The 24,281-nt window shown below is 49.5% G+C and overlaps 11 protein-coding genes across 11 annotated transcripts; 4 read left to right on the top strand and 7 right to left on the bottom strand.

Moving 5' to 3' along the window:
* Window positions 1-35: 35 nt before the first annotated feature.
* On the bottom strand, window positions 36-1,277 carry N7510_009465 (PAF acetylhydrolase family protein; the record flags this gene model as incomplete). Its single annotated transcript, XM_056981390.1, has 1 exon — window positions 36-1,277. The coding sequence occupies one exon, from the start codon at window positions 1,275-1,277 to the stop codon at window positions 36-38; it is 1,242 nt and encodes a 413-aa protein (XP_056831599.1).
* Window positions 1,278-1,912: 635 nt separating this feature from the next.
* N7510_009464 (uncharacterized protein) lies at window positions 1,913-2,729 on the bottom strand (the record flags this gene model as incomplete). The annotated part of the gene is made up of 2 exons (XM_056981389.1): window positions 1,913-2,089; window positions 2,670-2,729. 2 exons carry the CDS (start codon window positions 2,727-2,729, stop codon window positions 1,913-1,915), a joined length of 237 nt encoding a protein of 78 aa, XP_056831598.1.
* A 1,793-nt stretch (window positions 2,730-4,522) lies between these two features.
* On the bottom strand, window positions 4,523-5,551 carry N7510_009463 (uncharacterized protein; the record flags this gene model as incomplete). The annotated part of the gene is made up of 1 exon (XM_056981388.1): window positions 4,523-5,551. The coding sequence occupies one exon, from the start codon at window positions 5,549-5,551 to the stop codon at window positions 4,523-4,525; it is 1,029 nt and encodes a 342-aa protein (XP_056831597.1).
* Window positions 5,552-6,188: 637 nt separating this feature from the next.
* Window positions 6,189-7,723, top strand: N7510_009462 (uncharacterized protein; the record flags this gene model as incomplete). The annotated part of the gene is made up of 5 exons (XM_056981387.1): window positions 6,189-6,320; window positions 6,370-6,517; window positions 6,581-6,624; window positions 6,681-7,255; window positions 7,318-7,723. 5 exons carry the CDS (start codon window positions 6,189-6,191, stop codon window positions 7,721-7,723), a joined length of 1,305 nt encoding a protein of 434 aa, XP_056831596.1.
* Window positions 7,724-9,408: 1,685 nt separating this feature from the next.
* Window positions 9,409-10,769, bottom strand: N7510_009461 (uncharacterized protein; the record flags this gene model as incomplete). The annotated part of the gene is made up of 2 exons (XM_056981386.1): window positions 9,409-9,731; window positions 9,794-10,769. The coding sequence occupies 2 exons, from the start codon at window positions 10,767-10,769 to the stop codon at window positions 9,409-9,411; spliced, it is 1,299 nt and encodes a 432-aa protein (XP_056831595.1).
* A 199-nt stretch (window positions 10,770-10,968) lies between these two features.
* Window positions 10,969-11,175, top strand: N7510_009460 (uncharacterized protein; the record flags this gene model as incomplete). The annotated part of the gene is made up of 1 exon (XM_056981385.1): window positions 10,969-11,175. One exon carries the CDS (start codon window positions 10,969-10,971, stop codon window positions 11,173-11,175), a length of 207 nt encoding a protein of 68 aa, XP_056831594.1.
* A 550-nt stretch (window positions 11,176-11,725) lies between these two features.
* N7510_009459 (uncharacterized protein) lies at window positions 11,726-13,834 on the top strand (the record flags this gene model as incomplete). The annotated part of the gene is made up of 8 exons (XM_056981384.1): window positions 11,726-11,730; window positions 11,821-12,085; window positions 12,208-12,222; window positions 12,286-12,468; window positions 12,523-12,651; window positions 12,719-12,790; window positions 12,865-12,930; window positions 12,995-13,834. 8 exons carry the CDS (start codon window positions 11,726-11,728, stop codon window positions 13,832-13,834), a joined length of 1,575 nt encoding a protein of 524 aa, XP_056831593.1.
* Window positions 13,835-14,151: 317 nt separating this feature from the next.
* N7510_009458 (uncharacterized protein) lies at window positions 14,152-14,562 on the bottom strand (the record flags this gene model as incomplete). Its single annotated transcript, XM_056981383.1, has 2 exons — window positions 14,152-14,320; window positions 14,438-14,562. 2 exons carry the CDS (start codon window positions 14,560-14,562, stop codon window positions 14,152-14,154), a joined length of 294 nt encoding a protein of 97 aa, XP_056831592.1.
* A 347-nt stretch (window positions 14,563-14,909) lies between these two features.
* Window positions 14,910-16,289, bottom strand: N7510_009457 (fungal specific transcription factor domain-containing protein; the record flags this gene model as incomplete). Its single annotated transcript, XM_056981382.1, has 1 exon — window positions 14,910-16,289. The coding sequence occupies one exon, from the start codon at window positions 16,287-16,289 to the stop codon at window positions 14,910-14,912; it is 1,380 nt and encodes a 459-aa protein (XP_056831591.1).
* A 1,133-nt stretch (window positions 16,290-17,422) lies between these two features.
* On the bottom strand, window positions 17,423-19,323 carry N7510_009456 (uncharacterized protein; the record flags this gene model as incomplete). Its single annotated transcript, XM_056981381.1, has 7 exons — window positions 17,423-18,262; window positions 18,330-18,395; window positions 18,461-18,532; window positions 18,593-18,721; window positions 18,784-18,950; window positions 19,010-19,097; window positions 19,162-19,323. The coding sequence occupies 7 exons, from the start codon at window positions 19,321-19,323 to the stop codon at window positions 17,423-17,425; spliced, it is 1,524 nt and encodes a 507-aa protein (XP_056831590.1).
* Window positions 19,324-22,339: 3,016 nt separating this feature from the next.
* On the top strand, window positions 22,340-23,923 carry N7510_009455 (uncharacterized protein; the record flags this gene model as incomplete). Its single annotated transcript, XM_056981380.1, has 2 exons — window positions 22,340-23,705; window positions 23,742-23,923. The coding sequence occupies 2 exons, from the start codon at window positions 22,340-22,342 to the stop codon at window positions 23,921-23,923; spliced, it is 1,548 nt and encodes a 515-aa protein (XP_056831589.1).
* Between the last annotated feature and the right edge of the window lie 358 nt (window positions 23,924-24,281).

Below are 24,281 nucleotides of genomic sequence, written 5' to 3'. Positions count from 1 at the left end.
GTTATACTGTTCACATATTTCATACTCAAATCCCTTTACTGCCCAGTCTCTGCCTTTGCATGTCTTACAAATTCGACATCGGGAAACTCCGTGCTCGGTCCATCCAGAAATTCGGGAGGGGTCGCATCACCCAGCACATAGGCGAAGAACTGGATCGTATAGCGCCACACAATCTCCTGCAGACGGCGGCTATTCACCGTGCCGGTCAGTTCCTCAGGTATGACGGCGCCGCGCAGACCGAGCAGGTCGGCCAGCAACGGCAGGTCGGTGTAGCCGTAGTGGACCGTGTTTTTGGGGCGCACCCACGTCTTCCAGCCGCGCGCATGGGCCCGGTAGAAGGTGGACCAGTCGGCGGCAACCGGCGGCAACGCCGCTGACTGCAACATGAGCAGCGGCTTGCGCACGGTGCCGTTGACCACAGGGCCGTAATAGGGGCCGTCAATGTTGGCGGCAGCCAGGACGCGGGCGTCTGAGGCAGCAACGTTGACGGCCGTGCTACCACCAAACGAGTGGCCGTACATGAGGGCGCGGAGCGGTGTGGATGGGAAAGCGGAAGTTGAGTTGGGGTTGCGGCTGGAGTTAGAATAGCGGCCGAGACCGGCCACACTGCCACTTTCAATGGCGTCAAGTACGGACACGGTATCAGCGATCCGGATGGCCTGTAGAAAGTTTTGACCGCTGTGGGTGCTGTCATATGCGTTGGTGGCGGCGCTAGGGTATGCAACATAGCCGTCGGGGAAGACGACTGCAGCGGCCTCGTAAGTGTGGTCGATGGCAACGACCGTATAGCCGGAGCTGGCGGCGGCCTGTAGGATGGATGCGTAGCCGTTATGGGTACCGCCGTAACCGGGGCTGAAAAGAAGCAGCGGCCCAGATGGGGAAGACGTCGGGACAGGTCGGGAGCAATTGACCAGCTTCACTGGAGCGAGGATCGATGATACATTTGACGCGGACGTGTTTGAGAGCAGACCCTGGAGAAGGGCGGTGGCGACAACGGGTGGAGCATATAGGATTTGCGACTGATGCTCGAGTGGACATGTCAAAATGTCGAGGAACGGCCGGTAGACAGTGACCATGAGGCGGCGAAGCTGTGGTGTCGGCGCAAGTGGATCTGGACGCGAAGTCTTGATTTCATGGTCGTAGATGGAGACTGGGTATGGACCAAGCTGGGTGGCTAGGACGACATTAGATTGGGGACTAGAAGTTGTCATTGCCGGTTCAGCTGCCCATGCTAGAAGAGAAAGAGCAAGAACGGCGAGCAAAAAGTGAAACCTCATGATGGCGGTAATTGTAATTATGAGAGTAAGTAAGCAACGCTCACACCTAGCAGCAGGCACGGCTGTAGTTATATACTGTGCAACTCGTTATGGTAGGCGTACAGTAGCCAAGGCCTTGGCGCTATGCCACTTGTGCCGCACTGTGCTCTCACGGCGTAGCCAGTATTATATTGCAGCCTAGGAGGGTATGGATGTCTCTTCCTTACCGGTCAACCTGGCCGTCTCGGTAGCAGCCTCCTGGCGCGTTGGATCCTGGAAGCTCTGATATAGTAAAAAAAGGTACCATATTCTTGCATAGGGGGGTCTAAGTAAAGCTTTTCACTGGCCGCTAGCAGCTAGTGGAGCTCAGCGAGTGGAGCTCAGCTCGGTGTTTGTCGAGCTAAGCTGGATTAAAAAAATATTTGAGGTACAGGTTGTAACATCAAAAGTGGGTTACCCCATCGCCGTTGAATCGCCGAGAATAGCTATGGAGACCATCTCGGTCTTTGATAGTTTGGAAATGCCTGGTTCGTCCGCATGCTGCATCAAAAACAAAGTCCATGCAGGCTTGCTTACTTCCTCCAATAGTCCAATTTTTCACGATGCTAGCTTCCGCTGCTGCGCCCCGTGTCCGCTTAAGCAAGTTCAAAGGGTGTTTAGGGTGTAGTCGTTGCCGTCGCATTGACTGCGTACTGGGTTGGAGTGGCGTAGGTGTACGCGGTGACATTACAGCTGTAAGTCAGCGACGCAAAATTGCTTGCAAGGACGTCATCGTAGCCAAAGGGACTGGCCAGTTGCAAAGCAAGGCCACCCAACCAGCAGTCGGAGCATTGCTAGTCAGTAGTTAGAGTTTGGTTTGACCATTATGCGATTAGAGGATTGCAGTATTCGCCAGCGATACTGTCCGTTCTGCAAGACATTTGATACGTGAACAGATAGTTATCCACGATGAACGTAGCTGGATATGCTACGTTCTCTACCACGATCACATCAGTGCTTAGGGAACAAGCGGCTGTGATAGCGGTTCTAGCGTCTTCCAGAGAGGTATAGCAGCTGTCGACACAGACTGCGTCGACCTGATCCGTTGTCATGACGCCATTGCTATCAGAATGATCAGTGACTTGTTTGGAAGGATGTATATCTCTTGGTATCAAAATCTACCTTTCAAAAACAATCCCGAGATATGGCGAGCAAGTAACATTAGTCGCCAAAGCTTCTTGACACGATGTAGTCAGCCCAGTATAGTTGGTGAACATCTGGGTGCCGGTGAACTGCTGTGCCCACGACAGAGGCACACCCTAAACCCGTAAATGACGATCTTGTAGAAATAACCAAATTAGTAGCGTTTAGACTGTTGCTAGTAGGTCATGATATGAAGCAAGAAGCAGCCGCTCTGTCCTCTTTTTTTCGTACAGCTCTCTCCGCAGCGGTTTCTGCAGTTGGTTTTCTGGACGGTGCCTGCATCATGGCCATGCTGGTCCAGTGGTCAGAGATACTGTTATTCCACTCTCGCTGATCTGACCGACTACCACTGGGTCGGTGGAAGCTCTGGAGAGGACTGTGCCAACGCCGCCTGTGCGTCCACCGAGCTGGCCATCTACCGAGCTAGGTACGGTGATCCCAGATCGAGCTAAGCGAAAAGGGAATCAATGAACATCATCCTACGATGGACTTTCCCAATATCTTTAGGGAGTTACTAAAAACACACCCCTCAGTACTAAACACACACCCCCCACTTTCTCTACCATTTCATTCTAAATTTAGCGTGTAAATGATTACGACCAGGATACATTGTATTATTACTAGTAGCACATGATTTATTGACTCTACAGTATTTATTTTGAAGCTGGAAATAGACCCCTGGAGTTGGAATCCTGGAGGGGAGAATTTTGGAATTTTGGAATTTAGCGGGTCATGTGGTATCACATAACCCACAACCCTCCCTCCCATACAGTATTCTGGCTACCATAGTTAACCGAGGTCAAAATACGACGGAAAGAAGTCCCTCTCGTGCTAAAAAAAAGTAGTAATAATATAACGTATCCTGGTCGTAATCATTTACACGCTAAATTTAAAATGGAATGGTAGAGAAAGTGGGGGGTGTGTGTTTAGTACTGAGGGGTGTGTTTTTAACACATCCCTATCTTTATAGTAGTACGTACTAGTCTTGGCCTATAATATTATAGATACTATGGATATCTCGCCGCTCTTATTCTAGAAAGATAATCAATATCACTACCTGGCGCTTGCAAAGCTCGTACGAGATGTCTATTCTATTCCTATAATAGGTGCCGGTGTTGGTCTGTTATCTAACGTTGCTCTTGATACTTATTATTACCCTGTAGGAAAACTAAATGCCACAAGAAGCTATTGAGCTTCTTTTATACTTCGAAATTTCAGACTTAGGATGAATAAGAATCTATGTTCGATACGGCATGTATATATATTGACCATTGGTCCTTTTTTACAGGTCCCCCGCCGAGATCTACCGTGGCCACAGTCCCACGCAGGTCGCCCTAAACGTCTGGGCTTAGAGTATCACCCGCCCCCGTAAGACCTCAGTTCTTAGGGCGACTCACTGTGTAGGGTTGATGCAGTGGTGCTGACTATCTTTATTCAGTTGCTTGCTGCTGCCGCCGCCACCACCGCCGGTATGCAGTACCCCTATTCGTTCAATACGCCCCGACGGCCAAAATTTGCCCGCCCCCGTGGGCCTGAATGCTACCGCTGTAATGCTCGAGGATGAAGCCGCCTCTGCGGCGCTTGCTGTCCCTGTGACTGACGCTACGACGTTCAGCTCTTCCACTAAGACGACATGGTCGCGCTAATGGCCACTTTAATGGTTCAAAATAGGCCAGGGGCGGATGACAATCCAATGGATGGCGCGACACGTATTACCACGTAGGGCGTCAGTTTTGCGGAGTTTTGTGCGGCAATTATGTTCCGGCCGTTCTAGGCGGCAATTTACTCCTTCACTGGCTATATAAGACAGACCCCTCCCCTTCTGCCTGTCTTCTCGTCGATATAAGCAGATCTTTTCGTTTTATCTGCCTTAATAAATCAAGCGATCTAAACGAGTAGTCGAGCGCAAGTCCTGCAATTCTTGACATCAACAGAAGGGGAAGTGCGACCTTCCGTCTCGTATCGAAGAGGAACAAGGAAACTACTCAAGATGGGCCCAGCAAGAAATCAAGTGCCATACTGAAAGCTCGGACATTTCATACGTACACAAGCGCCAACCCCTGGAACACCGGGGTCCGAGCCCATCACTGCGCGGGCTTTGGGAGCGTCGTTCCCCAGCCAACCTTCCAATTTTGGCCCCGGATAGGAGCGAAGAGCTCCTCCAGGGTGGGTTTACTGCCTATCATTGCCTGGTCATATAGGGCATCGACAAGAGCTTCGAGCGTTTTGCGGTTCGGCTCGATGCCGTAAACCCAGGCATCACCTCCGAAGATCTGGTCAATTTCATCGACTTCGGCAGCCAGCCACGGCAGCATATATCTTAGAGCATCCAAAAAGCGCATACGAACCCTCGCGACCTCCTTTGCATCATTGAAAGCATTGAAGAGACTTGACGGCAGCCAAGGATACTTGTCCACGAGCTCCCGCTTCACGACCACCGTGTGCATAATGGGGAAGACATATTTCTCCTTAAAGTATGTCTTCTCCACGTCCTTAAAATCAGGAAATAACCTTTTGACATGCTCCGCGGTACGAAAACACGGCGGAAGGTCCGCTCCGATCGTTGCAGCGATATCGCCGTCCTCCAACATCTGGCTCAGCGACTTGCCGCTATTGTTCTGTGTAATGTTCACAGGCTCTACCAGGGGCATCGCTGCTGGTTTACCATATCCTTCGGCGCTCACAAAGGAGCCCTGGACCCATTGGATGCTGTCGAGATCGACGCCATGTTGCTTGAGCACTGAGCGAATCCAGACTGCGGCTGTCATGGTGTAAAGCGGCACCCCAATCTTTTTGCCATTCAAATCCTTCGGTTCTTTGACAATAGTACTGTTCACTACAATGTATCCATGCCGAAATGCTCTGGATGGAAACACTGGTATCGCAACAAAATCGCGGAGACCCATTGCGTATCGGCAAATATATTCACTGAGACTGAGTTCGGACGCATCAAACTCTTTACCCCCGGCCATCCGATCAAAGATATCTCGTGGGTGATGGAGAGCCAGGAAATTAAGATCAATGCCCTCTGGCACGACCTCACCTGACTGCAGGGGCTGGAAACGGTCGTACAGCAGACCTGCAAAGGTGATAGGAACTTTGTGGGACCCCATGGCTGAACGTGAACTCGCAAGCGACACACTCGGACTGTTGAAGGTCATAATTGAGCCTGCCCAATTTATTATACCCGAGAAAAAGTCCCATCCGTCTCATAACCAGCTATTTCGCGCCATGTCCCACGTGAGCTTAGTCCCCGTTCCCAACGCGGTGCAAACCGGAAACTCGGCATTTTCGTTATCTCCCCGTGCGGAGCTCCGGCCACCCCACATTTTTCTCCTGAACCTAATCCCCGCGCCCCGAGTGGTGCAAAACCGAAAATTAAAGCTTTGTCGTTATCCCCGCGAGCCCTAAGGTAGTGCGGAGCTCCTACTAACAGGTAGCGCAAACTCCAGGATTTGTTGAATACCCCAGGTTTTTCTCTTAGCGTCAATTCGAGGAAAGGGTTGAGTCTTCTGCCAAGGATAATGTTACCATACAGCATTCAGGCCACCAACACAGTACACATTTATTTCGTATTAGTCAAGCGCACCCCTCTATTGCATTGTAAGCAACGCTCAGCTGGAACCCGACAAGACAGATGATCGAACTTGAAAAGCTGCACTGGTCTCCCCACCTTGTTATCTTTTACACAATCGTTGTATAGTCTCGAATTGAGTACCCTTTCGCAAAGACAGGGTTCGCGAGATCACCATGGCCGAGGAAGTCGAGAAGGTTCAGCACCCCCATGGCGAGTTCGCCGATCAAGACATTATCACGGGCAGGATGTCCAATTCCGGTGTCGTCTTAAGCCCTCAGCCCACGAATGACCCAAATGAGCCACTGGTAAAATAATAGCTTCAAAGAGGCGACCGAATTGTGCTAACAGACATAGAATTGGTCACAATGGGAGAAATATGCGACATATCTCGTGCTCTGCTGGTTCACATTCCTGGCGTTCATGAACTCTTCTGCGTTCACGGTTGCCGTCAAGTCAATTGTCAAGGAATTTGGCAAGACGCCGACAGAAGCAAGCTACTTGAGTAAGCCTTCTACACTTCCAATCATTGCCCGCGGTCTCGTTTCTGGCACTAACGTGCTAGTAGCATCGCTGCAAGTACTTGCGATGGGGTTTGGTGCTGCGTTTTGGGTGAGATTCCCTTCGAATCTACAAATTCACCACCGCTATTAACCACCTCGCTGCAGATGCCAATGTCCAGAAAAATTGGCAAACGTCCCGTGTACCTTCTGTCAATCCTCTTCCTGTGCGTCACCAATATCTGGAGCTACTTTTCTAAATCATACGGTAATCTTCTGGCGTCGCGACTGGTCGGGGGTTTTTTGACCGCTGCTTCCGACGCCCCTGTGTCCAGCGTAGCGGCGGACCTTTTTTATTTTCACGAGCGGGGCCGTACCTTGATGATTTTCAATATTGCTATTTCGTCAGGCGCTTTTCTCGGGCCCTTCATTAACGCCTACATCACCCAGTACTTGGGCTGGCCCTGGATGTGCGGTGTAATGGCCATCGTTTCGGGTGCGACCTTCATTCTCGCAGTTCTACTTGTCAAAGAAACGGCCTATATTGTTCCTAATGGTGTGCGAGATCTCGATCGATCCGCTGAGATGTACTCGCCAAAGAAAAGCTGGGCTGCTTCAATGTCCCTAACCGCCGGCATGGACCGAGATGCATCCTTCTTCAAATGGGTGTTTGAGACCGTACAACTCATAGCCTATCCTCCTATCTGGTTCAGCGGACTGACCGTGGGACTGTTTATCGGGTGGTGAGTTTTGGATATGAATCACAAGAGATCAATTACGCGCTGTTGCTGACTATGGATACAAGCAATATTGCGATCCAGCTCACAGCTTCCCAAACCTTTACGGCTCCACCCTACTCCTGGCAACTTCATAGCGTTGGACTGCTGTCCCTCGCGGGCTTCACGGGTTCTCTGATCAGTTTCTTCTTTGGTGGTTGGCTCATTGACTGGATCGCCACTCGTGCTACCAAGCGCCATGGTGAGCATGTAGAGCCGGAGTATAGACTTCCGGCAATGATGATACCAGCAGTAATCGGACCAATGGGTTTGTTGACCTTCGGACTAGTGATTGCTACAGGAAAATCTTGGGCTGGTGCTGCCATCGGATATGGCATGCAAGGATTCGGTGCGACGGCTGCTGCGAATATCGCCGTCACCTACGTGGTAGATGCCTATCGCCCAGTGAGTGGAACCTTCCTTATAGTACCATAAAGTAATTGGATAGCTAATGTAGTATTGATCTAAAACAGGTCGCTGGGGAAACCATCGTGATCGTATTCGTTTTTCGAAACGTTATCGTCTGCCTTATCTCCACTTATATTTCCAAATGGTTCGAAAGCCAAGGGTTGAAGAATGCCTTCGGAGAGCTAGTTGGCGTGGCTTATATTATCCTGTCATTCACTTTGCTCATGTATTTTTTCGGGCCCCGTCTTCGGCGATTTACTTTGGCATATGGCCTGATGACCAAGTATACAGAGCGCTGAGGGTAGAAGGTTTGTCTAGCGTGGTCAATGCCTCTTTGTCCGTGCAGTCTTCGAAGGCTTAATTCATAGTAATCTGTTTATGATCAGCTAGCCGGATTCACAAAAAAAAAACATTGACATATTATCGCTATGCTAGATGGTTTTGGCGAGTTGTTTCGGATAGTGTCTTCTTTCATGAGTACACCGGGGATGTAAGCATTCTTTTGTCTTTGAAGACTGCGTCTTTCTTGGGCTCTATCTCCGCACCATAAGAAAAAGGTTTCTCAGCCCATAACTAGATTTATTATCTGATTTGGAATTCCTCCAGCCGCGTTACAGGAAGAATAGGAGGAAATTCCGCTGAGTCATCCTTAAATGAATTGTGTTCTCCGAATTTCCAACACAGTCTGGTCTTGAGGCTCATTTCGAGGCGGGGAGGTAGATGATTCTGTCAAGAATTAGAATTGCTACAGATCACATACAGGAATTTTACCCCTCATCGATATTTCCTATTGTGTATTCGTCATTTATTAGTTAGTACACCCTCTAAATTGTTGAGCATTCCCAGATTTATCTGAATCAGACATTTACTTCTTCGTGATTTACACTTCCATGTGGGACCCTCGTACGTCTAGATTTCGACAGTATCGACCATCTATCCAATAGTTAATTAACCTTATATGACATACTGAGCTTAGATTTCCGATTCGTCGTATTCAATTCAAGCATTATGTTAAATTCAATGTTACGCGCCACGAATATTAATGATGTAAACTGAAAATCTGTCAATTATATAACCGCTTCTAGTTTAGGATAGGTGGGGGGGCCTAAGACCAATGGGAGTGTAGAGTAGTCGAAGGGAGCCCTGCCTTCTTTGAGGCATTATGGATTAGGGCAATGGGTCAAGACAGTGACCTGTAAACAAACAATCCCCGTGTGGCCGTGAGGTGATCATTCTTGTCTTAAGTGGTCGGGAAGGAGAAGGGGGGGGGGGGGGGGGCGGAATAGGGTAGGTAGTCCTTACCAAAGCCACGCGCTGTTTACTTGTTCGTGAAGGAGCAGTCAAAGTGTGGAGAAAGTGCGGAGAATAGAAGATGAGGTTCGACATGTGTTCAAGTTGGGCTTTCTTAACCCCGAAGAGCCCTGTGAGATTGGCTGAGGTCGCGCTCACCTTTTACCTTAAGCAGTACAATAGGCAATTCCAATCTGTACGTTATTTTAAAGCCTCTCGTCTTGAATTGATTGGGTTTGAATCTCAGATTAAAGAAATCCAAACCGAATTCAATTGAGCTCTAACGCATCTAAGATTTGTGTCTCGGTTCAGCGCGGCCCGAGGAAGGCAAGCCGAAAATTGGGTGCATGGGCTCACAGCTCCATATATCTGAATGGAATTGCCCAGCATGCGGAATTCAAGACAAAGACCATTCAACCAATTCACTCCATACCCGCCTTCGCCTTCGCCGCCACATAATCCTTGTCGAGATCTCCGCTCCACACCCACGCCATGCGGTCTTTCAGCTTCTCTGCCGCGACTGGGATGCACTCTTCGAAACTTAATCCCTTGAAATCGGGACCCTGAAACTCATACACGTCGCCGGCCTGGCGCGACGTGATCTGTGCTTTTTGTGCTCGTGGGAGCCGCACCGCTTGATACAGTGCCATGTAAGTAGAGAGACTAGCGCTTGGATTGCGCAGGAAATCTCTTATTGCGAGGCCCAAGACATTGGCATCTTCGATTGCGTGGCCGGCGCCAGACCCTGAGACAAGGGAGTTAGCATGAGCCTAAGTAGGACTATGCCGCGGTTATCAATAGACATACCTTGATGAGGGAGCATGGCGTGCGCAGCATCGCCGCTGAGAACAACCTTGCCATCCATATAGCACCAATCGGATAACAGCTCCCGGTCGTTCAGTTTCCATTTGCTCACAACTGGGCTCATAGACCGGATTATCTTCTGCACCTTAGGAGTCCAACCCGCGTACTCCTGTTCGAGGTCTTCTCGGGGTGCAGCGCTCTTCCAACTCTCTTTGAGTCCGTCTAGCTCATCCTCGTGTTTAGTGACAAACCCTACAACATTGAGCAGACGGCCCTTGGAGATGGGAAAAACAAGGAAGTGCTTGTCTGGTGCAAGCCATGAGACGGTCAGCGATGGATATGGCCACGACTCTGCGAGTTCGGTGCCGGCAAAAGGAAGGGTGCCCCGGTATGCGATGCGACCAGAATAAGTGGGTCTGTCGACGGCGAACTGGGATCTGATTGTGCTGTGTATGCCGTCGCAAGCGATGACCAGATGTGCCAAAGAAGAAGATCCGTCCTCAAAAATGATCGAAACTGTCGAACCGCAATCTTCAAGTTTAACGGCCTTTTTACCAGTCTCGAGCTTTGCACAGCCTCTTTTGCGGATCTCGTTGTATAGAACTTCCAGAAAGTCCGCCCGATGCACCCACAGCTGGCCGATACCGTCGGCCAACCCATCCGAGTTGGCTGCGAGCACGTCGACGATTATGTCGTCGTTGTCATAGCGTCGGGTACTGCGGTGGCAACCGTTGCGATGCCCAGAGATGGCATCAACGGCCTCATAGACGCCGAGATTCCTCAACACTCGACCGGCTTGGATCCCAATGCCCACACCGGCGCCAATCTCTCCGTATTCAGGAGCCTGTTCGTACACCGTTATTTTGGCGAGCGTCGGGCTGTACTTTGCAATAGACAGAGCGACCGCAAGTCCACCAATGCCACCCCCAATTATGGCGACATGGAATGTCTCCGAGGAAACGAGATCTTCAATAGCCATTGGCATAATAACGGGACAAATAAAGACGAAAGGGCATGTAGAGTGGATGTAGCTAGTCCTGCCGGAAATCAAAGGAGCTCGAACTATCTTTTGTCTTGTTTAGTTTATAAATTGGTTGGCCTTGGGATTTTTAAGAATTCCACGGCCTACCATCCCATTGGATGGTAGCCGGTAACAGGGCAACACATATTGCTGCTGTATGAACCGGGGAGCTTCGGTGGTCGGGGAGATTAAGGGTGAGAGTCTACCGGCTCTGCATTTTCGACCCAGTACTCGTCCAGGTCATTGCGCGACGAAAACGGTCACGAGACCAGTGTTGTGGCACATGATAAAGATACGCGGATCCGTGGGCTGCCGCACGGAGACGGACGCGGCCGTAGGCGTCGACGATCCTGAGAACCGTTAAGAAGAGGCGACTTGGCCGACTGCTTACTTGTGTTAGTGGAGGATATGGCATGAGGAGATTGATTTCCGGTACAGCTCAGAAAACCTCGGTTTCTTTGTCCAATGACATCCTGGGCCGTTGGCGACGGCAATTGGGCTTGGATTTGTCGAAGTGGTAATAGATCCGATCAATAGCCTCGGCCTAAGTCTTAGCTGACAGCAGAGGGAGACAGAACTGGACGGAACCTGGATAGACCTGTAAGCATTCAAATTTACAGATAGCATACGGCGTTATACCGGGACTGAAAGTATTTTTCCGGGGAGCATTTCGGCATCAGTGATATCCCCCGGCAATTTCTCCACCTCTGGCACGCGTCGTAGATCCGACGCTCCACCCTCCTGGAAACTCCCCGGATCGAGAGGTGCTGGGCGATTTGTAGGACTCTCATGTCTCCTACACGTTACGGAAATTATTCGGAAAAGAAAGTTGGGGTATGCGACAGTAATCCCGGCTGCCAATATATTCAAGGCTATCATCTGCCTAGAGGGCTCTTTCTACGAACTTAAACCGCATGCGGTCAGTGCTTTACTTCGTGGTAATTACCCCGGTATTTAAAAAAAATGTCCTACTCCCATCCACATGAATTATTCGGTTTTATTATCTCAGCTCCAACCTCTTGCCCTTTCCTGTTTCTTCTTCTGTCGCGTTTCCTTTTGACCTGCAATCCGGAAGAGACGACTACGTCAAATTTTTGATTGTTTGGCTCAAGGTTATTCTTGAAATCGTTCTCATGGCAGAATTTGAGAAAGTTGATAGGACGGCTTCCCAGGAGATAGAAGATGTTAAGGCGCACCATCTGTCCTCTCTGAAGCTTGATTCTCGTGGCATACCCCTTGTCCCCCAGCCAAGTGACCACAAGGACGATCCCTTGGTACGTACTTTCTGCCTTTTAAATAGGGATATGTGCAGAGTTATGTTCTCTCTTCTGATTATATATCCAGAACTGGAACAAGAGATACAAGTATTATGTATTATTCTTGCTGTGTCTATTAGCTTTCGTCGTCCAGTGTGAGTAATCATCAATCTCGGCATCGCAGTCTATTTGCCTTGAATAGGTGGCTGTTAACACAGTCGATCTTCCTTACAGTCGGCGCAGGAATGGTACCCCCAACGTTTGGTACGTTGGCAAAGAAATTCGATGTAACGAGCCAGCAGGCCAGCTACCTTACAACGGTGTATATTCTTTTCACCGGCATCATTCCCCTTTTTGTCACTCCTTTTGTGAATTGCTTCGGTCGAAGATCAGTCTACCTGGTAAGTGATTTGTGTCACCAGTAATATCACTCTACTTACAAAAACCCTTATCAGCTCTTTACACTTATTGTTGTCATCAGTAACATAGGCTCTGCGAAAGCGACAACCTATGCTGGAATGATTGTGTCTCGTTGCTTCGTTGGCGTCGGCTCAAGTGTCACTCTCGCCTTCGGAGGTGCCACAGTATGTCTTGCGTCCGTATCTGGATCCGTTCACAATAATATCTGACTAATCTTATCTCCGGTAATAGATCTGTGATATGTTCTTTCAGGGTGAGCGTGGAAAGTTCATTGGAATTTATGCCCTGGCGTTGACAAACGGGGTATGTTCCTCAACCCCCCCCCCCCCCTCCCAAAAAAACATTTGCTGCAAATATACTGACTCTGGATTTGATAGCCACACTTTGGTCCCATTGTCGGCGGTTATATTGCATTGAATTTGGGATACCAATGGATTTTCTATGTACGATTTCTTGTTCCTTTTACTGGATTAACGAGCACAGAACTCGCTGACCTGTCATACCAAGATCAATGCGATTATAATAGGTGCTATCCTCCTCCTATTCGTCGTGTCCTTTCCTGAGACGTTGTTTTCTCGCACCGAATTCAGCAACCTCGAGAACCGCTCGTACTGGCAACGCTTTACCTTCAGCGGCAAGGTTCTTGACCAACCTGTCCGACTCTTCGATTTCCTGAACACTTTCAGAATGCTTAAATACTGGGCAATTATTATTCCCTGCGTCTATTACATGACAGCGAATACCTACGGCTCCCTGGTTTTCGTCCTGACCGCATCCGATATCACTGAAGAATTATACCACTTCAATACCGGTCAGACTGGCCTCCTTATAGGTGTTCCTCTCTCTATAGGCTGTCTGATCGGCGAGTCATGTACAGGATGGTTTTCTGATTGGTTAGCTGCTCGTATCGCCAAGCGTCACGACGGCTATTACAAAGCGGAAGTCCGTCTCTGGCTGGCGCCCCTCGCTCTCTTCCTTCCAATAGGCCTGATTATACATGGTGTCTGTGTCCAGGCCAAACAGCCGTGGATCTCGCTGGCAGCTGGAGAGATGATTGCATCTATTGGCGTACAGGCTGCTACCACACTAACATACTCGTATTGCATTGACTGCTATAAACCGCAGGCTGCCGAAGTTTCTACGATAATTAACCTATTCCGCTTCGTATACGCATTCACGATCGGATTCTACGCCCTACCGTTTGCCGAAAGAGTCGGGTTTGGAAGTGCTTGGGGGACTCTAGCCGCCATCAACTTTGCAGCTTGGCTGCTCCTGTTGATTTTGATTTTCAAGGGAGAATCCATTCGAAGTCGCCAGGGTGAGCCCACCTTGCACAGGGATTTGTGAGAGAGATTGAAACGGGAGTGGTACTGACACAATCCCATAATTTACTTGTCCCATGTGTCTATGTTTCTTTTAAAGGACCATAAATTTGTGCTCGATTACTACAAATCTTATGACTCACTGTAGGTACAATAGTACTGCTATGAACCTCACAAGTCTTCGGTTAGTGACGAGCACCGCATGATGTAAATACAGAATCAACCCCATAAATCAGAGAACCTGGTGTCAGTAGTATAGCCGCGTCCAAGGCACATCGGAAATGCCTTGCTATAAAAACGTATCCACCTCCAAAACCAAACCCATCCCCTTAGCCTTCACAATTAAACCTCCATCAAGTTTGCCCAACCAGTACTGTAGAACATATTCTCGATCTCCAAGAGGCTCTCACCAGACATTGCAAAATCGCCAATTGGGTGGTCATCCGACCGCGGAGGAAGTCCAAATCCATTGGTCGCATTGGCTGCAAACAAGGTGAACGTGTCGCTAGGTCTTCCTTGCCCGGTAAGAGCAGGAGTATCGACAGACGTGCGACTCGTACATGTCTCTCTTCTTCCCTGTGATATGGAAGCCAATCTCGTTTCCAGTTTCTGTAGTGAGTGTAGATACCGGAAAGCGAGGGGTTGCGAGTGGTCCCCGATTTCTTGGAGAAGGTTCATGCCCTGCAAAATGGCTTGATCGACGTCCAAAGCTCCGTGCAAACCTACGTCTTTCGTACTTTGAGGACTGAGCATCTTGAAGGCTAACATGACACAAAGAGAAGTGAATATATCTCGATAAGATCTGAGTGTTATGTCAAACAGTAAGAAGAAAGGACGTTGAAACTTACTGTGAGACTTGTGCCACCTAGAATGCAACACACGGTGTTGTGATAAGAGTTTCACGTGGTAGATTGTATCACAAGCTGCCATGAAACATTCCCGAATGCAAGGGTACATAATTTGACGCTGAAATCCTTCAGGGCATCGTCGCGTGACGTATATGAGTAGGATTTGGCGGTGGATAAGAAGGCGACAATTCAAGAACCTGATTCATAAATGAGCTTTGAATTATACAAATCGTAAAAGATTAGTGATGTTCTTCACCTCATAAACAACGTGCTACGTTGGCGCTCAAAGTGCCAACCCGGAACATCACCGTCAGGCTGTAGGTGGGGCGGAAGACTTTGCTGCCAAGCTGTAAGATCCCCGTCCAGCTCAATAGATATGGCCAAGAGTTTCGGGATATCCGTCAGTTTCTGTTCAGAAAAGTCTACCAAGCCCCTGTTGTATAGTCTCTTGCAAATCCGCTCCAGAAGACGGACCTGGACTATGACCTGGGTCAGGAACTCCAGTTTGGATGGCGTTTGAGGTGGCTGGGTTGGTGGTCCTTCGGTGGAGTTCTCAAGATATTCATCATCTATGGCCAGGGGTAGTCCGACGGTGATATCAGAGCCGTCATAGATAGTAGGTGGGCGTCCGAGCTTCATGCTCAGAATTCTATCGATGACGAAGCAGCCCCACCAAACGCGCTTTCGAATCTCTTTTTCGATCACATTCGAAGTGAAGTTGTCGGCATTGAGGTGGAGCCCAAGGCCCTGAGCCAGACGGTTGGCTAGGCCGATCACAGTCCAGGAATATTCGAGTTCCAGCGAGCTGTGCAGGTATTGTCCCATGAGGAGTAGTGACTGCACTATGTCGATCGTCCCGGGTTGGAATAAGCTAGAAAATACAAGAATCTTTGCACGTCTGAAGAAGTGAGAGTCGTCAATCGAGACCCGATTGATTACTGGAGCATGGTGGCTGCCAAAGGTAAATACCAGATTGACAAGCGCAAACCATGCAAGGTTCTTCTCCGTAGTCTCCACTCCACCGTGGAGCCAGAGACGCTCATACCGCTGCCGAAATGAGCCCTCGTGCAAGTACGTATTGAGTGAATGGGAGAATTTGAAATACGCATCGACTAGCTGATCTGCTATAAATCTGTTGGGTAAACTGAATATATCGTCATTTCCCATGCCCAGAGCCATGCCCTCGAAAAAGGGCGTCAGTAGAGAGGAAGTGGCCAGAGATGTAGCCGCTTGAGTGGCGACAGTAGTTGGCTCTCTTGATATGTCTTTGGCAGGCGAACATACCTTAGTCATGAAGTCGAATGTTGACGACTCACCAAAGTATTCCGATGATTGCCCTGCCGCATTCATCGCGGCTGCTCGACGAGTAACATCCAGTGGGGTACTGGTCGGTCCGGCTCTGGTGTTCATAGTATGGCGTGAGTCTGCCGGCGGCACGCCATTGTGATGAATGTCTCTATCTGCAAACCCCGCTACTTCCCGCTGCTGGTGTTGGCAATGAAGGGGATTGGCAGAAGTTGTACCAGGATGTGTCGGGGGAAGAAGATGATGCGGAAACTCGTGTAACCAGGAAGATTGGGTCGAGCCGTTGTCATGAATACCGGGCCTTGTGGTTGGAACTGGGGCTGTCATGCTGTGGCCACCCACAGATTCAGAAGGAAAGCTAGCACATCAGGTCTGCACAGGATGACATCCTCATTTGAAGTAAAGAACTCTGAGAGTACTTACCAGGTCTGACTTTGGCTCGGACTACTTTGACTGAGACCTTGGCCATTTACACCTTGTGCCACGGCAAGCTGCTGCTCCAGCAGACTGTTCCTGGATTTGAGACTTTCAACATACCTGCAAGATAAAGGAGATCAGTATTGATTGATGAGAGTTCTTCTGGACACTGTACTCCTGAGATACACTTGCACGAGACTTCTGCCCTGAATACAAGCATTGAGATCCACGAGTCTGGCACGCGCCACACACTGGTCGCTCTCCATCACATCGATTTTTCTTCGCCCGACATCGGTCGCATACATAGATTGCGCGCCTGCGCCTAGTGACGCTCGGTCGTTGATCCAATCTAGGGCTGTCTTCAATCCCGGCATTATTGCCGCCGTTCGATGGCATCATCAATGATTCTAGCGCGGATATTCGAGGTGAATGGCGATCAGATGCAGCTTCTGTCAGAAAAATCATGTATAGGGGATGGAAAAGTGATAAGACGTGAGAAGCGGCAACAGTCGAACAAGGGGAAGGTGCGGAGAATCAGAGCGGAGTCAAGAACTAACCCCCAATGAAAAGAAGGCGCTGGGGCCTCCCGATCATACTCCACGAAGACATCTGTCAACCGTACGGGCTAGTTACAATACGTCCGGGATCCGGCGTGTCTTCCCCAGGGCGGGGGTGGCCCAGGGTTTTTGGCTCCGTTCTTTGGACTCCGGGGAACTCCCGATGTTGCTCACGTGGTCACGGGGACGATTCGTGCTTAGTCGGAATTCCTCATAGTTGGGAAGGGCGCAACTCGCCCCTTCAAGACGGACACACATGTGCTCTCACATTTCACCAAATCACGACTTTGGACAAGTCTTTCACCACATTTAGATATATACAGGGTATTAAAGATGGCATACTTGCAGATTGCCCTCAAAATAGACCTCTCCATCTATTTCCCTTTGACTTGACTGCTGCCGGGTACACAAACTCAAATTCCATTACAATCAAAGAGGCGAGATAACTAAATGAAAATAATTCGCATGGCAGGAGATGTTTTACGACTACAGATCCTGATGCCAATTTGGCACGCCTTGCCGTTTCCTAATAGCCTCTCCCTTCCAGATCAACAGCAGGAGAGGAAGCCAAGTCGCAAACTGCACAGCAGCAAACGTGCCCCAAGCCACGCCATAGCCATCGTTTTCGCCAAATGGAAGCGCGTAGAAACCGATGCTGAAGGCGAAGATTTGACGGAACAGATTGACGAGGGTTAATACTTCGGGAGCCTGCGGCTTGTAACAGTCGCTAACGTAAGTATAGGTCAAAGTAGTGGCGGCCTGTACTCCAATCGATGCAACCACCATACCAATCGCGAGGCCAATCCATGGCGTCCGTTCACTAACGCAGACGCCGTGGATAACAAGGCCGACCGGGAGAAACAGGCCTAAAAAACATAGATATAGTCGCGCCTCTGGCTTTCGGTAACCGTCATGTTGCCGGGCGTAACGGTTAATCAACCAGTCGGAGATCCACCCAGTGCAGGCTTCACCAATTAGACAGCCGATAGTCAAAGGCACGCCGAGCAGAATGCCGGTCTGCGAGGTGTCGAAGTTATACAACTCCTCCGTGATGCTAGACGCGGTCAAGACGAAGAGGATGGAACCATACGTATTGGCGGTCATGTAGTAGATGCAGGGAACCCAGATGGCCCAGTACTTGAGCATCTTCAAGTTGTTGAGGAAGTCAGACATATGCAACTGCCGGTCGAGCACCTTGCCTCGGAAAGCCAGCCTGTTCCAGTAGCTCAGGCCCTCCAGCTTACTGAATTCGGTTCGTGAGTACAGCGTTTCTGGGAATGACACGACGAAGACTGCGAATATCGCGCCCATCATTATGGCGTTGACCTATTTTAGAAGCAGAAGGTTAGTTGATAGTCACCAACTGACTTGAAGGTAAGGTCTCCATCCTCACAAAGAAGATCCATCTCCAACCCAGGTTGAGTGCAATGTATCCACCGGCAATAGGGCCAAAGTGAGGCTTTGAAGTAGCTGTGATTAGCATTGTGGTTCGGAAAAAATATAGTCGTAGAAAGTATCACTCACTCCATTTGTTACAGCCAGCGCATAAAGTCCGATGAAGCGTCCACGTTCGCCTTGGAAGAATACATCGCAAATCTACGCCAGTCTAAATCAGCCAGGGAGTTTCATTGTCCATCGAGATAGTATATAACGTACCGTAGCGCCCCCAATAGACAGAGCAACGCTGGCACCAACGCCCGAGAAACATCGAGCAACTATTATTTGAGGATAGGTAGAGGCATAGCCTGAACCAATATTGGAGGCAATCGCGATCAAAGTAAACAGCTGTACGGTTGCTTTAATATGTGACTTAAACCTTGACGAATTGAGAAAGATCAGGTTCGTACCAGGTAAGCAGGTCGTCTGCCATACATATTGACATATGGTGTAAGAAGTAAAGGCGTGACACCACCGAAGAGGGCATTCGAAGTTGTCAAGTAGCTAGCTTGCTGATGGCTCACATTGTAGGCTTTGGCAATGGGAGAAAAGGCTGCCGGAATCATTCCCGCTCCAACTGCGATGTAGAACGTTGAGCTTTAGTGCAACTTTGGACAAGGCAGACACGATGGAAACCAAAGGAGAAGGGGAAATCACATTGCACGATAAATGAAAGAACGCAAAGTAATAACAGAACATAATATTTGTACCACTTTGGCCAGTTCTGCAATGACCCTTATTAGAACGAGCAATTCGTCCGTTCGACACATTCTTAAAGAGCTTCTTACCAAAGGATCATCTCTATGATCGCTCGGTTGAGGCACTAGGGGTAGTCCATTTGAGTCTAGTTTTAAGTCGGACATGGGGACTTTCATTTCTCCCATGGACTCGATCTGTTCGGTCTCCATGTGGGAGGATGAGATGTCCTTGTCAGTGGGATGCGGTGCCATGTCGACGAATATGGCCACGACTGTCCGTCTGACAGGGAAGAGGCAACAGTAAAGGCACTTGCACTAGATTCAAAAAGGAGAAGAGATGAAAGTGGTGGGCATCTGCCTTCTGACCTGCATCTTCGGACTGGAATCCGCAAGGGAAGCTTGCCTTCATTAAATAGTGGTTGGTGTCCTATCAGAACAATGAGTCTGCGGGGAGTAAACAAGGGGAGAAATCTGACTACCTAGGCATTGGTAAACATTATTAATTCATTACAGGGATTTACATGGAAACTCTATACAGCCCTCTATAGGAAACCGACAAGGAAAGAGACAAATAGACAAGTAATACAGAAGCACTGCGCTGAGCGCCTCCTTCTTTTTCACGTTTTTTGTCGTTCGATAGCAATAGATATCTTCTTTTCTGCTCCCTCACAACATCCCATACACTCGTCACCTAGGCGACGGCAGTTGATTGCAGTGAATCGGTGAATCAAAAGCGAATGAGCGTGCCAAGCACAACCGCTGTCGGGCGGACAAGAGGGGGCTGCTTCGGGGTGTCCGGCTCCCTTTTTCGATAGCACAAACTTGGCAGCGGATAGCTAGCGAACAAGAAGACCAGGGTAGACCGGGGTGTATCCGGGGAAAAGACAGTGAACGCCTTGGCAAAACGTGGAGATCTAGCCAAGTGTGAAGGTTTAGCAGGATAATAACACTACCGACCTCAAGCCTCGTCACCCAACTTCTTCAATCATCCAATGTGCTCACCCGCGCCATTGCCTTGACTGTGAGCTTCCCCTGCGCGTTGTTGATCAGCCAGTCTGAATCCAAAGTCCGTAACTCCGCGATCGGAGTAATTCGTACTGAGCGGGGAAGACATTGGCCTCCAGAATATCTCCCCGTGAGGTTTTATAGGCGGGGAGGTTGTATACGGAGTACGTATGCGGAAGTAAGAAAAAGTTAGTATTAACTTATTATACAAGGGTGGCATTAAATAAGCGTCATTTGAAACTCTACAATCGGCCAATTTTCCACGTATTTAAAGAAGATCTTAAGACGCAAATGCTTGCCTGGCAATTTCTACTTCAACCCGCCTTCCGCAGAACTCGTGTTCTAAGATGAGTAACAACCAAATCACAGAGACTAGCCAGGTCTCAGAACAACTACTTTGCAAATATATCCATGCCTGCCACATTCTTCACTACCATGGCCTTGTGGACGCTTATGGACATATCTCAGTCCGCCTATCCTCATCCACTTTCTTAATGTCCAGATACATGGCACCGCCACTTGTTGCGTCAACAGAGGACTTGGTGATATACAGGGTAGAAGACGGAGAAGCAGTGGCATCTGGTGCCCCCAGAGGTTTGTATTACACTTCAGGAAGTGTGCTACGAAACTGAGAAAGAAACCAGGGTTTTCAGAGCGCTTCATCCATTCTGAAATTTACAAAATCTACCCCAAGACGCAATCAGTCTTGCACTCACACTGCCTGGATGTGGTACCTTTCTCAATATCTTCCATCCCACTACAGGCATGTTTCCATAGGGCAGGTTTTCTTGGTCCTACAGTTCCGGTCTGGGATGTAGCGACTGTCTACAGAGAGCACCCATCTTACAATCAGGATATGAAGGTGACAAATACCACGCTGGGTTCGGATTTGGCCAAGTCACTAGGAGCAGCAGTCAACGGCCAGCCAACATATCCTATTGTGTTGATGAGGGGCCACGGATTCGTGGCGACTTCTGACATGCTGGAGATGACAGTTCTAAGAGGTATCTATACTGCTCAAAATGCTAAGGTTCAAATGGCCGCTGCTGGACTGGGGGGACAGGTTCGGATCTTGTCTGAGCGCGAGGGTCGCGAAACTGGGAAGACCGGAGTAGTAAAACCCTGGCCGCTTTGGGTGGTAGAAGTGGAGCAGAACTCGATTTACAGGAACGATTTATCGACAAAATGGAAATAAACCGTGGTGATAGCAAATGCCTACATCCCAGCGAAACCCACTATCAGACTCGAGCTTCTAAAACTCTACCATAATGGCCATTTGGCTGGGGAACCTGAGACCTCATACGTTGGAAGTTCTTCTAGAAACGCATGTAAAAGAGTGTTAATGAGTACATCCGTACATGTGTCGTGTGTTAAGATATTACTCAGTAAGAGACATTAACCATAAGGCAAGCTAGAATTGCTACTGGTTGCTTTGGCTGCGAGGCAAGAACCATCTATACTTATCAAAGGGCTACCCCAAGTACTACACAACGTGAAAAAGGTTGATGCTAACCTGATAATCATGGATAGGTATAATAAATACCTTGAACTCTTTACAGTACCATCCACAATGGAAGCTGTGGGCTTTGCGCAATTTTTCCATAAAGAGGTGGCATTACGCTCTAGTGCACTCGAGGGAATTGGATTAGACAGATGTACACTCTTTTTAGGACGAAAGATTCCCCTTGCTCTTCTGGACATGGGAACTATCCTCTCTATTAGTAAATTTTAATTAGCACTTGTGTCCAACTCGTTTACTCAGCCACAGGTCGTTGTTTTGCAGATGATGCATGCTGCCGGTTGCGTGTATCAGCCCGTTTGGTAGTAGCTCGACGACTCGAACTGTAACTGGGGAGTTGTTTTGTCCTCCACGGTGTTGCGCTTGTACTGCGTATAGCTAGGTCTAATGTCTTATTACCACAGAGTTTAGAGCTTTTTAATTTTTAAGAGCACAATATTCGGCTGGGGTTTTATCTCCCCGCTCCCCCAATCCGCATCCTTGCTGGAGCGCTCGGCACTTTTCTTATTCGCAATGCCTCAAATGCGGGGAAAGGAATTGGCCGATCGCCGCCTCACACTCGGACGTTATTGTGCGACAATGAGGCCAAGAAAGCCCGTCGGAAGCTGGCAATAGACTTCCTGCGGCAATATAAACGTGATGGATAACCCTAGTCTCTCAGGTGACAGAGAACCGCTGGCATAATTAGTACTGCAAATCTATGAACACTTTTGTTATAGCACATTTCATCGGACAGTGAGTACGATGGATACCAAAATCAGCGAAACTCAGAAGAATGAGGAGTTCTCTTCTGAGACTCCTAACATGGTCTATCAAGAATCCATTGTCGAGACGGGCGAGAACCACCACTTATCCGGCGAAAAAGGCTCAAACAGGGTGATGCCGTCGAGGCGATCGGATCATGTGGACGACCCTCGTAACTGGCCCCTTTGGGGCCGGGCCTGGGTCGCCTTCTTGGTCTCGGCGATGGGTTTCATGGCCCAGGTGGGCTCCTCGCTCATCAATCCGTGTTACACTATCATGGCGGAGGATATGAATATTTCGGTCGAGCAGGCATCGTACTGCACAACCGTTTTCATGCTCTTCTCCGGGTTCGTCCCCATGCTCATTGTGCCGTTCTCCAACATCTACGGCCGGCGAAACCTGTACCTGATCTGCACCGTCATTGCTGCGGCCGCGAACATCGGGTCCGGGGCTGCGAAATCGTACGGCGCCGTCATCGTCGGGCGCGTCTTCTACGGCATTGGTGGCGGTATTCCCCTTGGCATTGGTGCCGCCACCATCTGCGATCTCTTCCCTCAGTCCGAACGTGGCTTCTATATGGGTATATACACGCTCTGCGTCAACAACGGTCCGCACCTGGCACCCATCGCAGGGGGATACATCGCCCTGAATCTCAGCTGGCGCTGGTGCTGGTACATCCCCGGCATTATCCAAGCCGGCTTTGTGGTCATCCTGTTCTTCACTTTTCCGGAGACGCTTTTCTCGCGGACCGATTTCAGCCGCCTGGAGAAGACGTCGTATCTGAAGAAGTTATTTTTCCACGGCAAGGTTCTGAGCGGACGCAGTGTCGTCTTTCCTAAGGACTTCCTCGCGCCGTACCGCATGTGCAAGTACGTGGCTGTCAGTCTACCGGCCGTGTACTGGGCGACGGCGAACACATATGGCAGCGCCCTGTTTGCTCTCACCGGGTCAAGGATCGCGGCGGTACAGTACGACTTCAACGTCGCGCAGACCGGCCTGCTCATGGGCATCCCACTGACCATCGGCTGCATGATCGGGGAGACAAGCGCCGGCTGGGTAAGCGACTGGGCCCTCAATGCGTATGCGCGGCAGCATAACGGGGTCCGCAAGCCCGAGATCCGCCTGGCCCTACTGCCCGGGTGCTTGCTCCTGCTTGCCGGCGTCTTTCCGTATGGGCCACTCGTGCAGGAGAAGAAGCCCTGGATAAATCTAGCCATTTGCATGGGTGTAACCGGCGTCGGAGTCCAGATGGCAGCGACCATGGTGTACACCTACACCACCGACTGCTACAAGCCGCAATCGGCAGAGGTTGCCGCCATCATCAACGCGTACAAGTCGAGTGAGTTCTACCCCGGCAATGCCCTACGTAATGAGATAGGGCCCCCGCTAATCTTGTGACCAGTATTCGCATTTACCATCGGCTTCTATGCCGTGCCGTTTGGAGAGACCGCCGGATGGAACGTTTCATTCCCCGTCCTCGGAACAGTGAATGGGCTCTTCTTGTTAGGGATTGTTTATCTCTGGTTCAACGGCGAGAAGATCCGAATGAAGCAGGGCCCGCCACACATGCACGATGATCTTTGAGAACTGCGTGCCTTCCGAGCTGCTGACGAAAACCTAGAGTACTCCGTGGGACCGCGAGCAGATTTTGGAATAATTTGACCTCTAGAGATGTGCTCGGGGATCCAAAGTAGCTACTTTTTAAAGGCTATGTCTGTCTTAACGAGGGCATGCAGTCTCTTCTTGTTCACCCGTTTATATGGTCTTCGGCGGGCGTTACGAGAGTTCTGTTCCTGCTCGTCCCATTGCTACTAGGCGAACCGGCCAATATTTGCAATTTGATGACACAAATCACAGCCTGAAGATCATATCCCTGTTGTAAAATCAACGTAAGTATGCTGATGTATCCACTCTGCTATAATCCTACCACTAGTACGGAGTA

The sequence above is a fragment of the Penicillium lagena genome (assembly GCF_028827675.1).
Source record: "Penicillium lagena strain IBT 129212 chromosome Unknown utg000006l_segment0_segment0, whole genome shotgun sequence".
In the NCBI taxonomy this organism is placed as follows: domain Eukaryota; kingdom Fungi; phylum Ascomycota; class Eurotiomycetes; order Eurotiales; family Aspergillaceae; genus Penicillium; species Penicillium lagena.
Note: the sequence above shows the minus strand (reverse complement) of the source record. Positions and strands in the feature narration are given on the sequence as shown.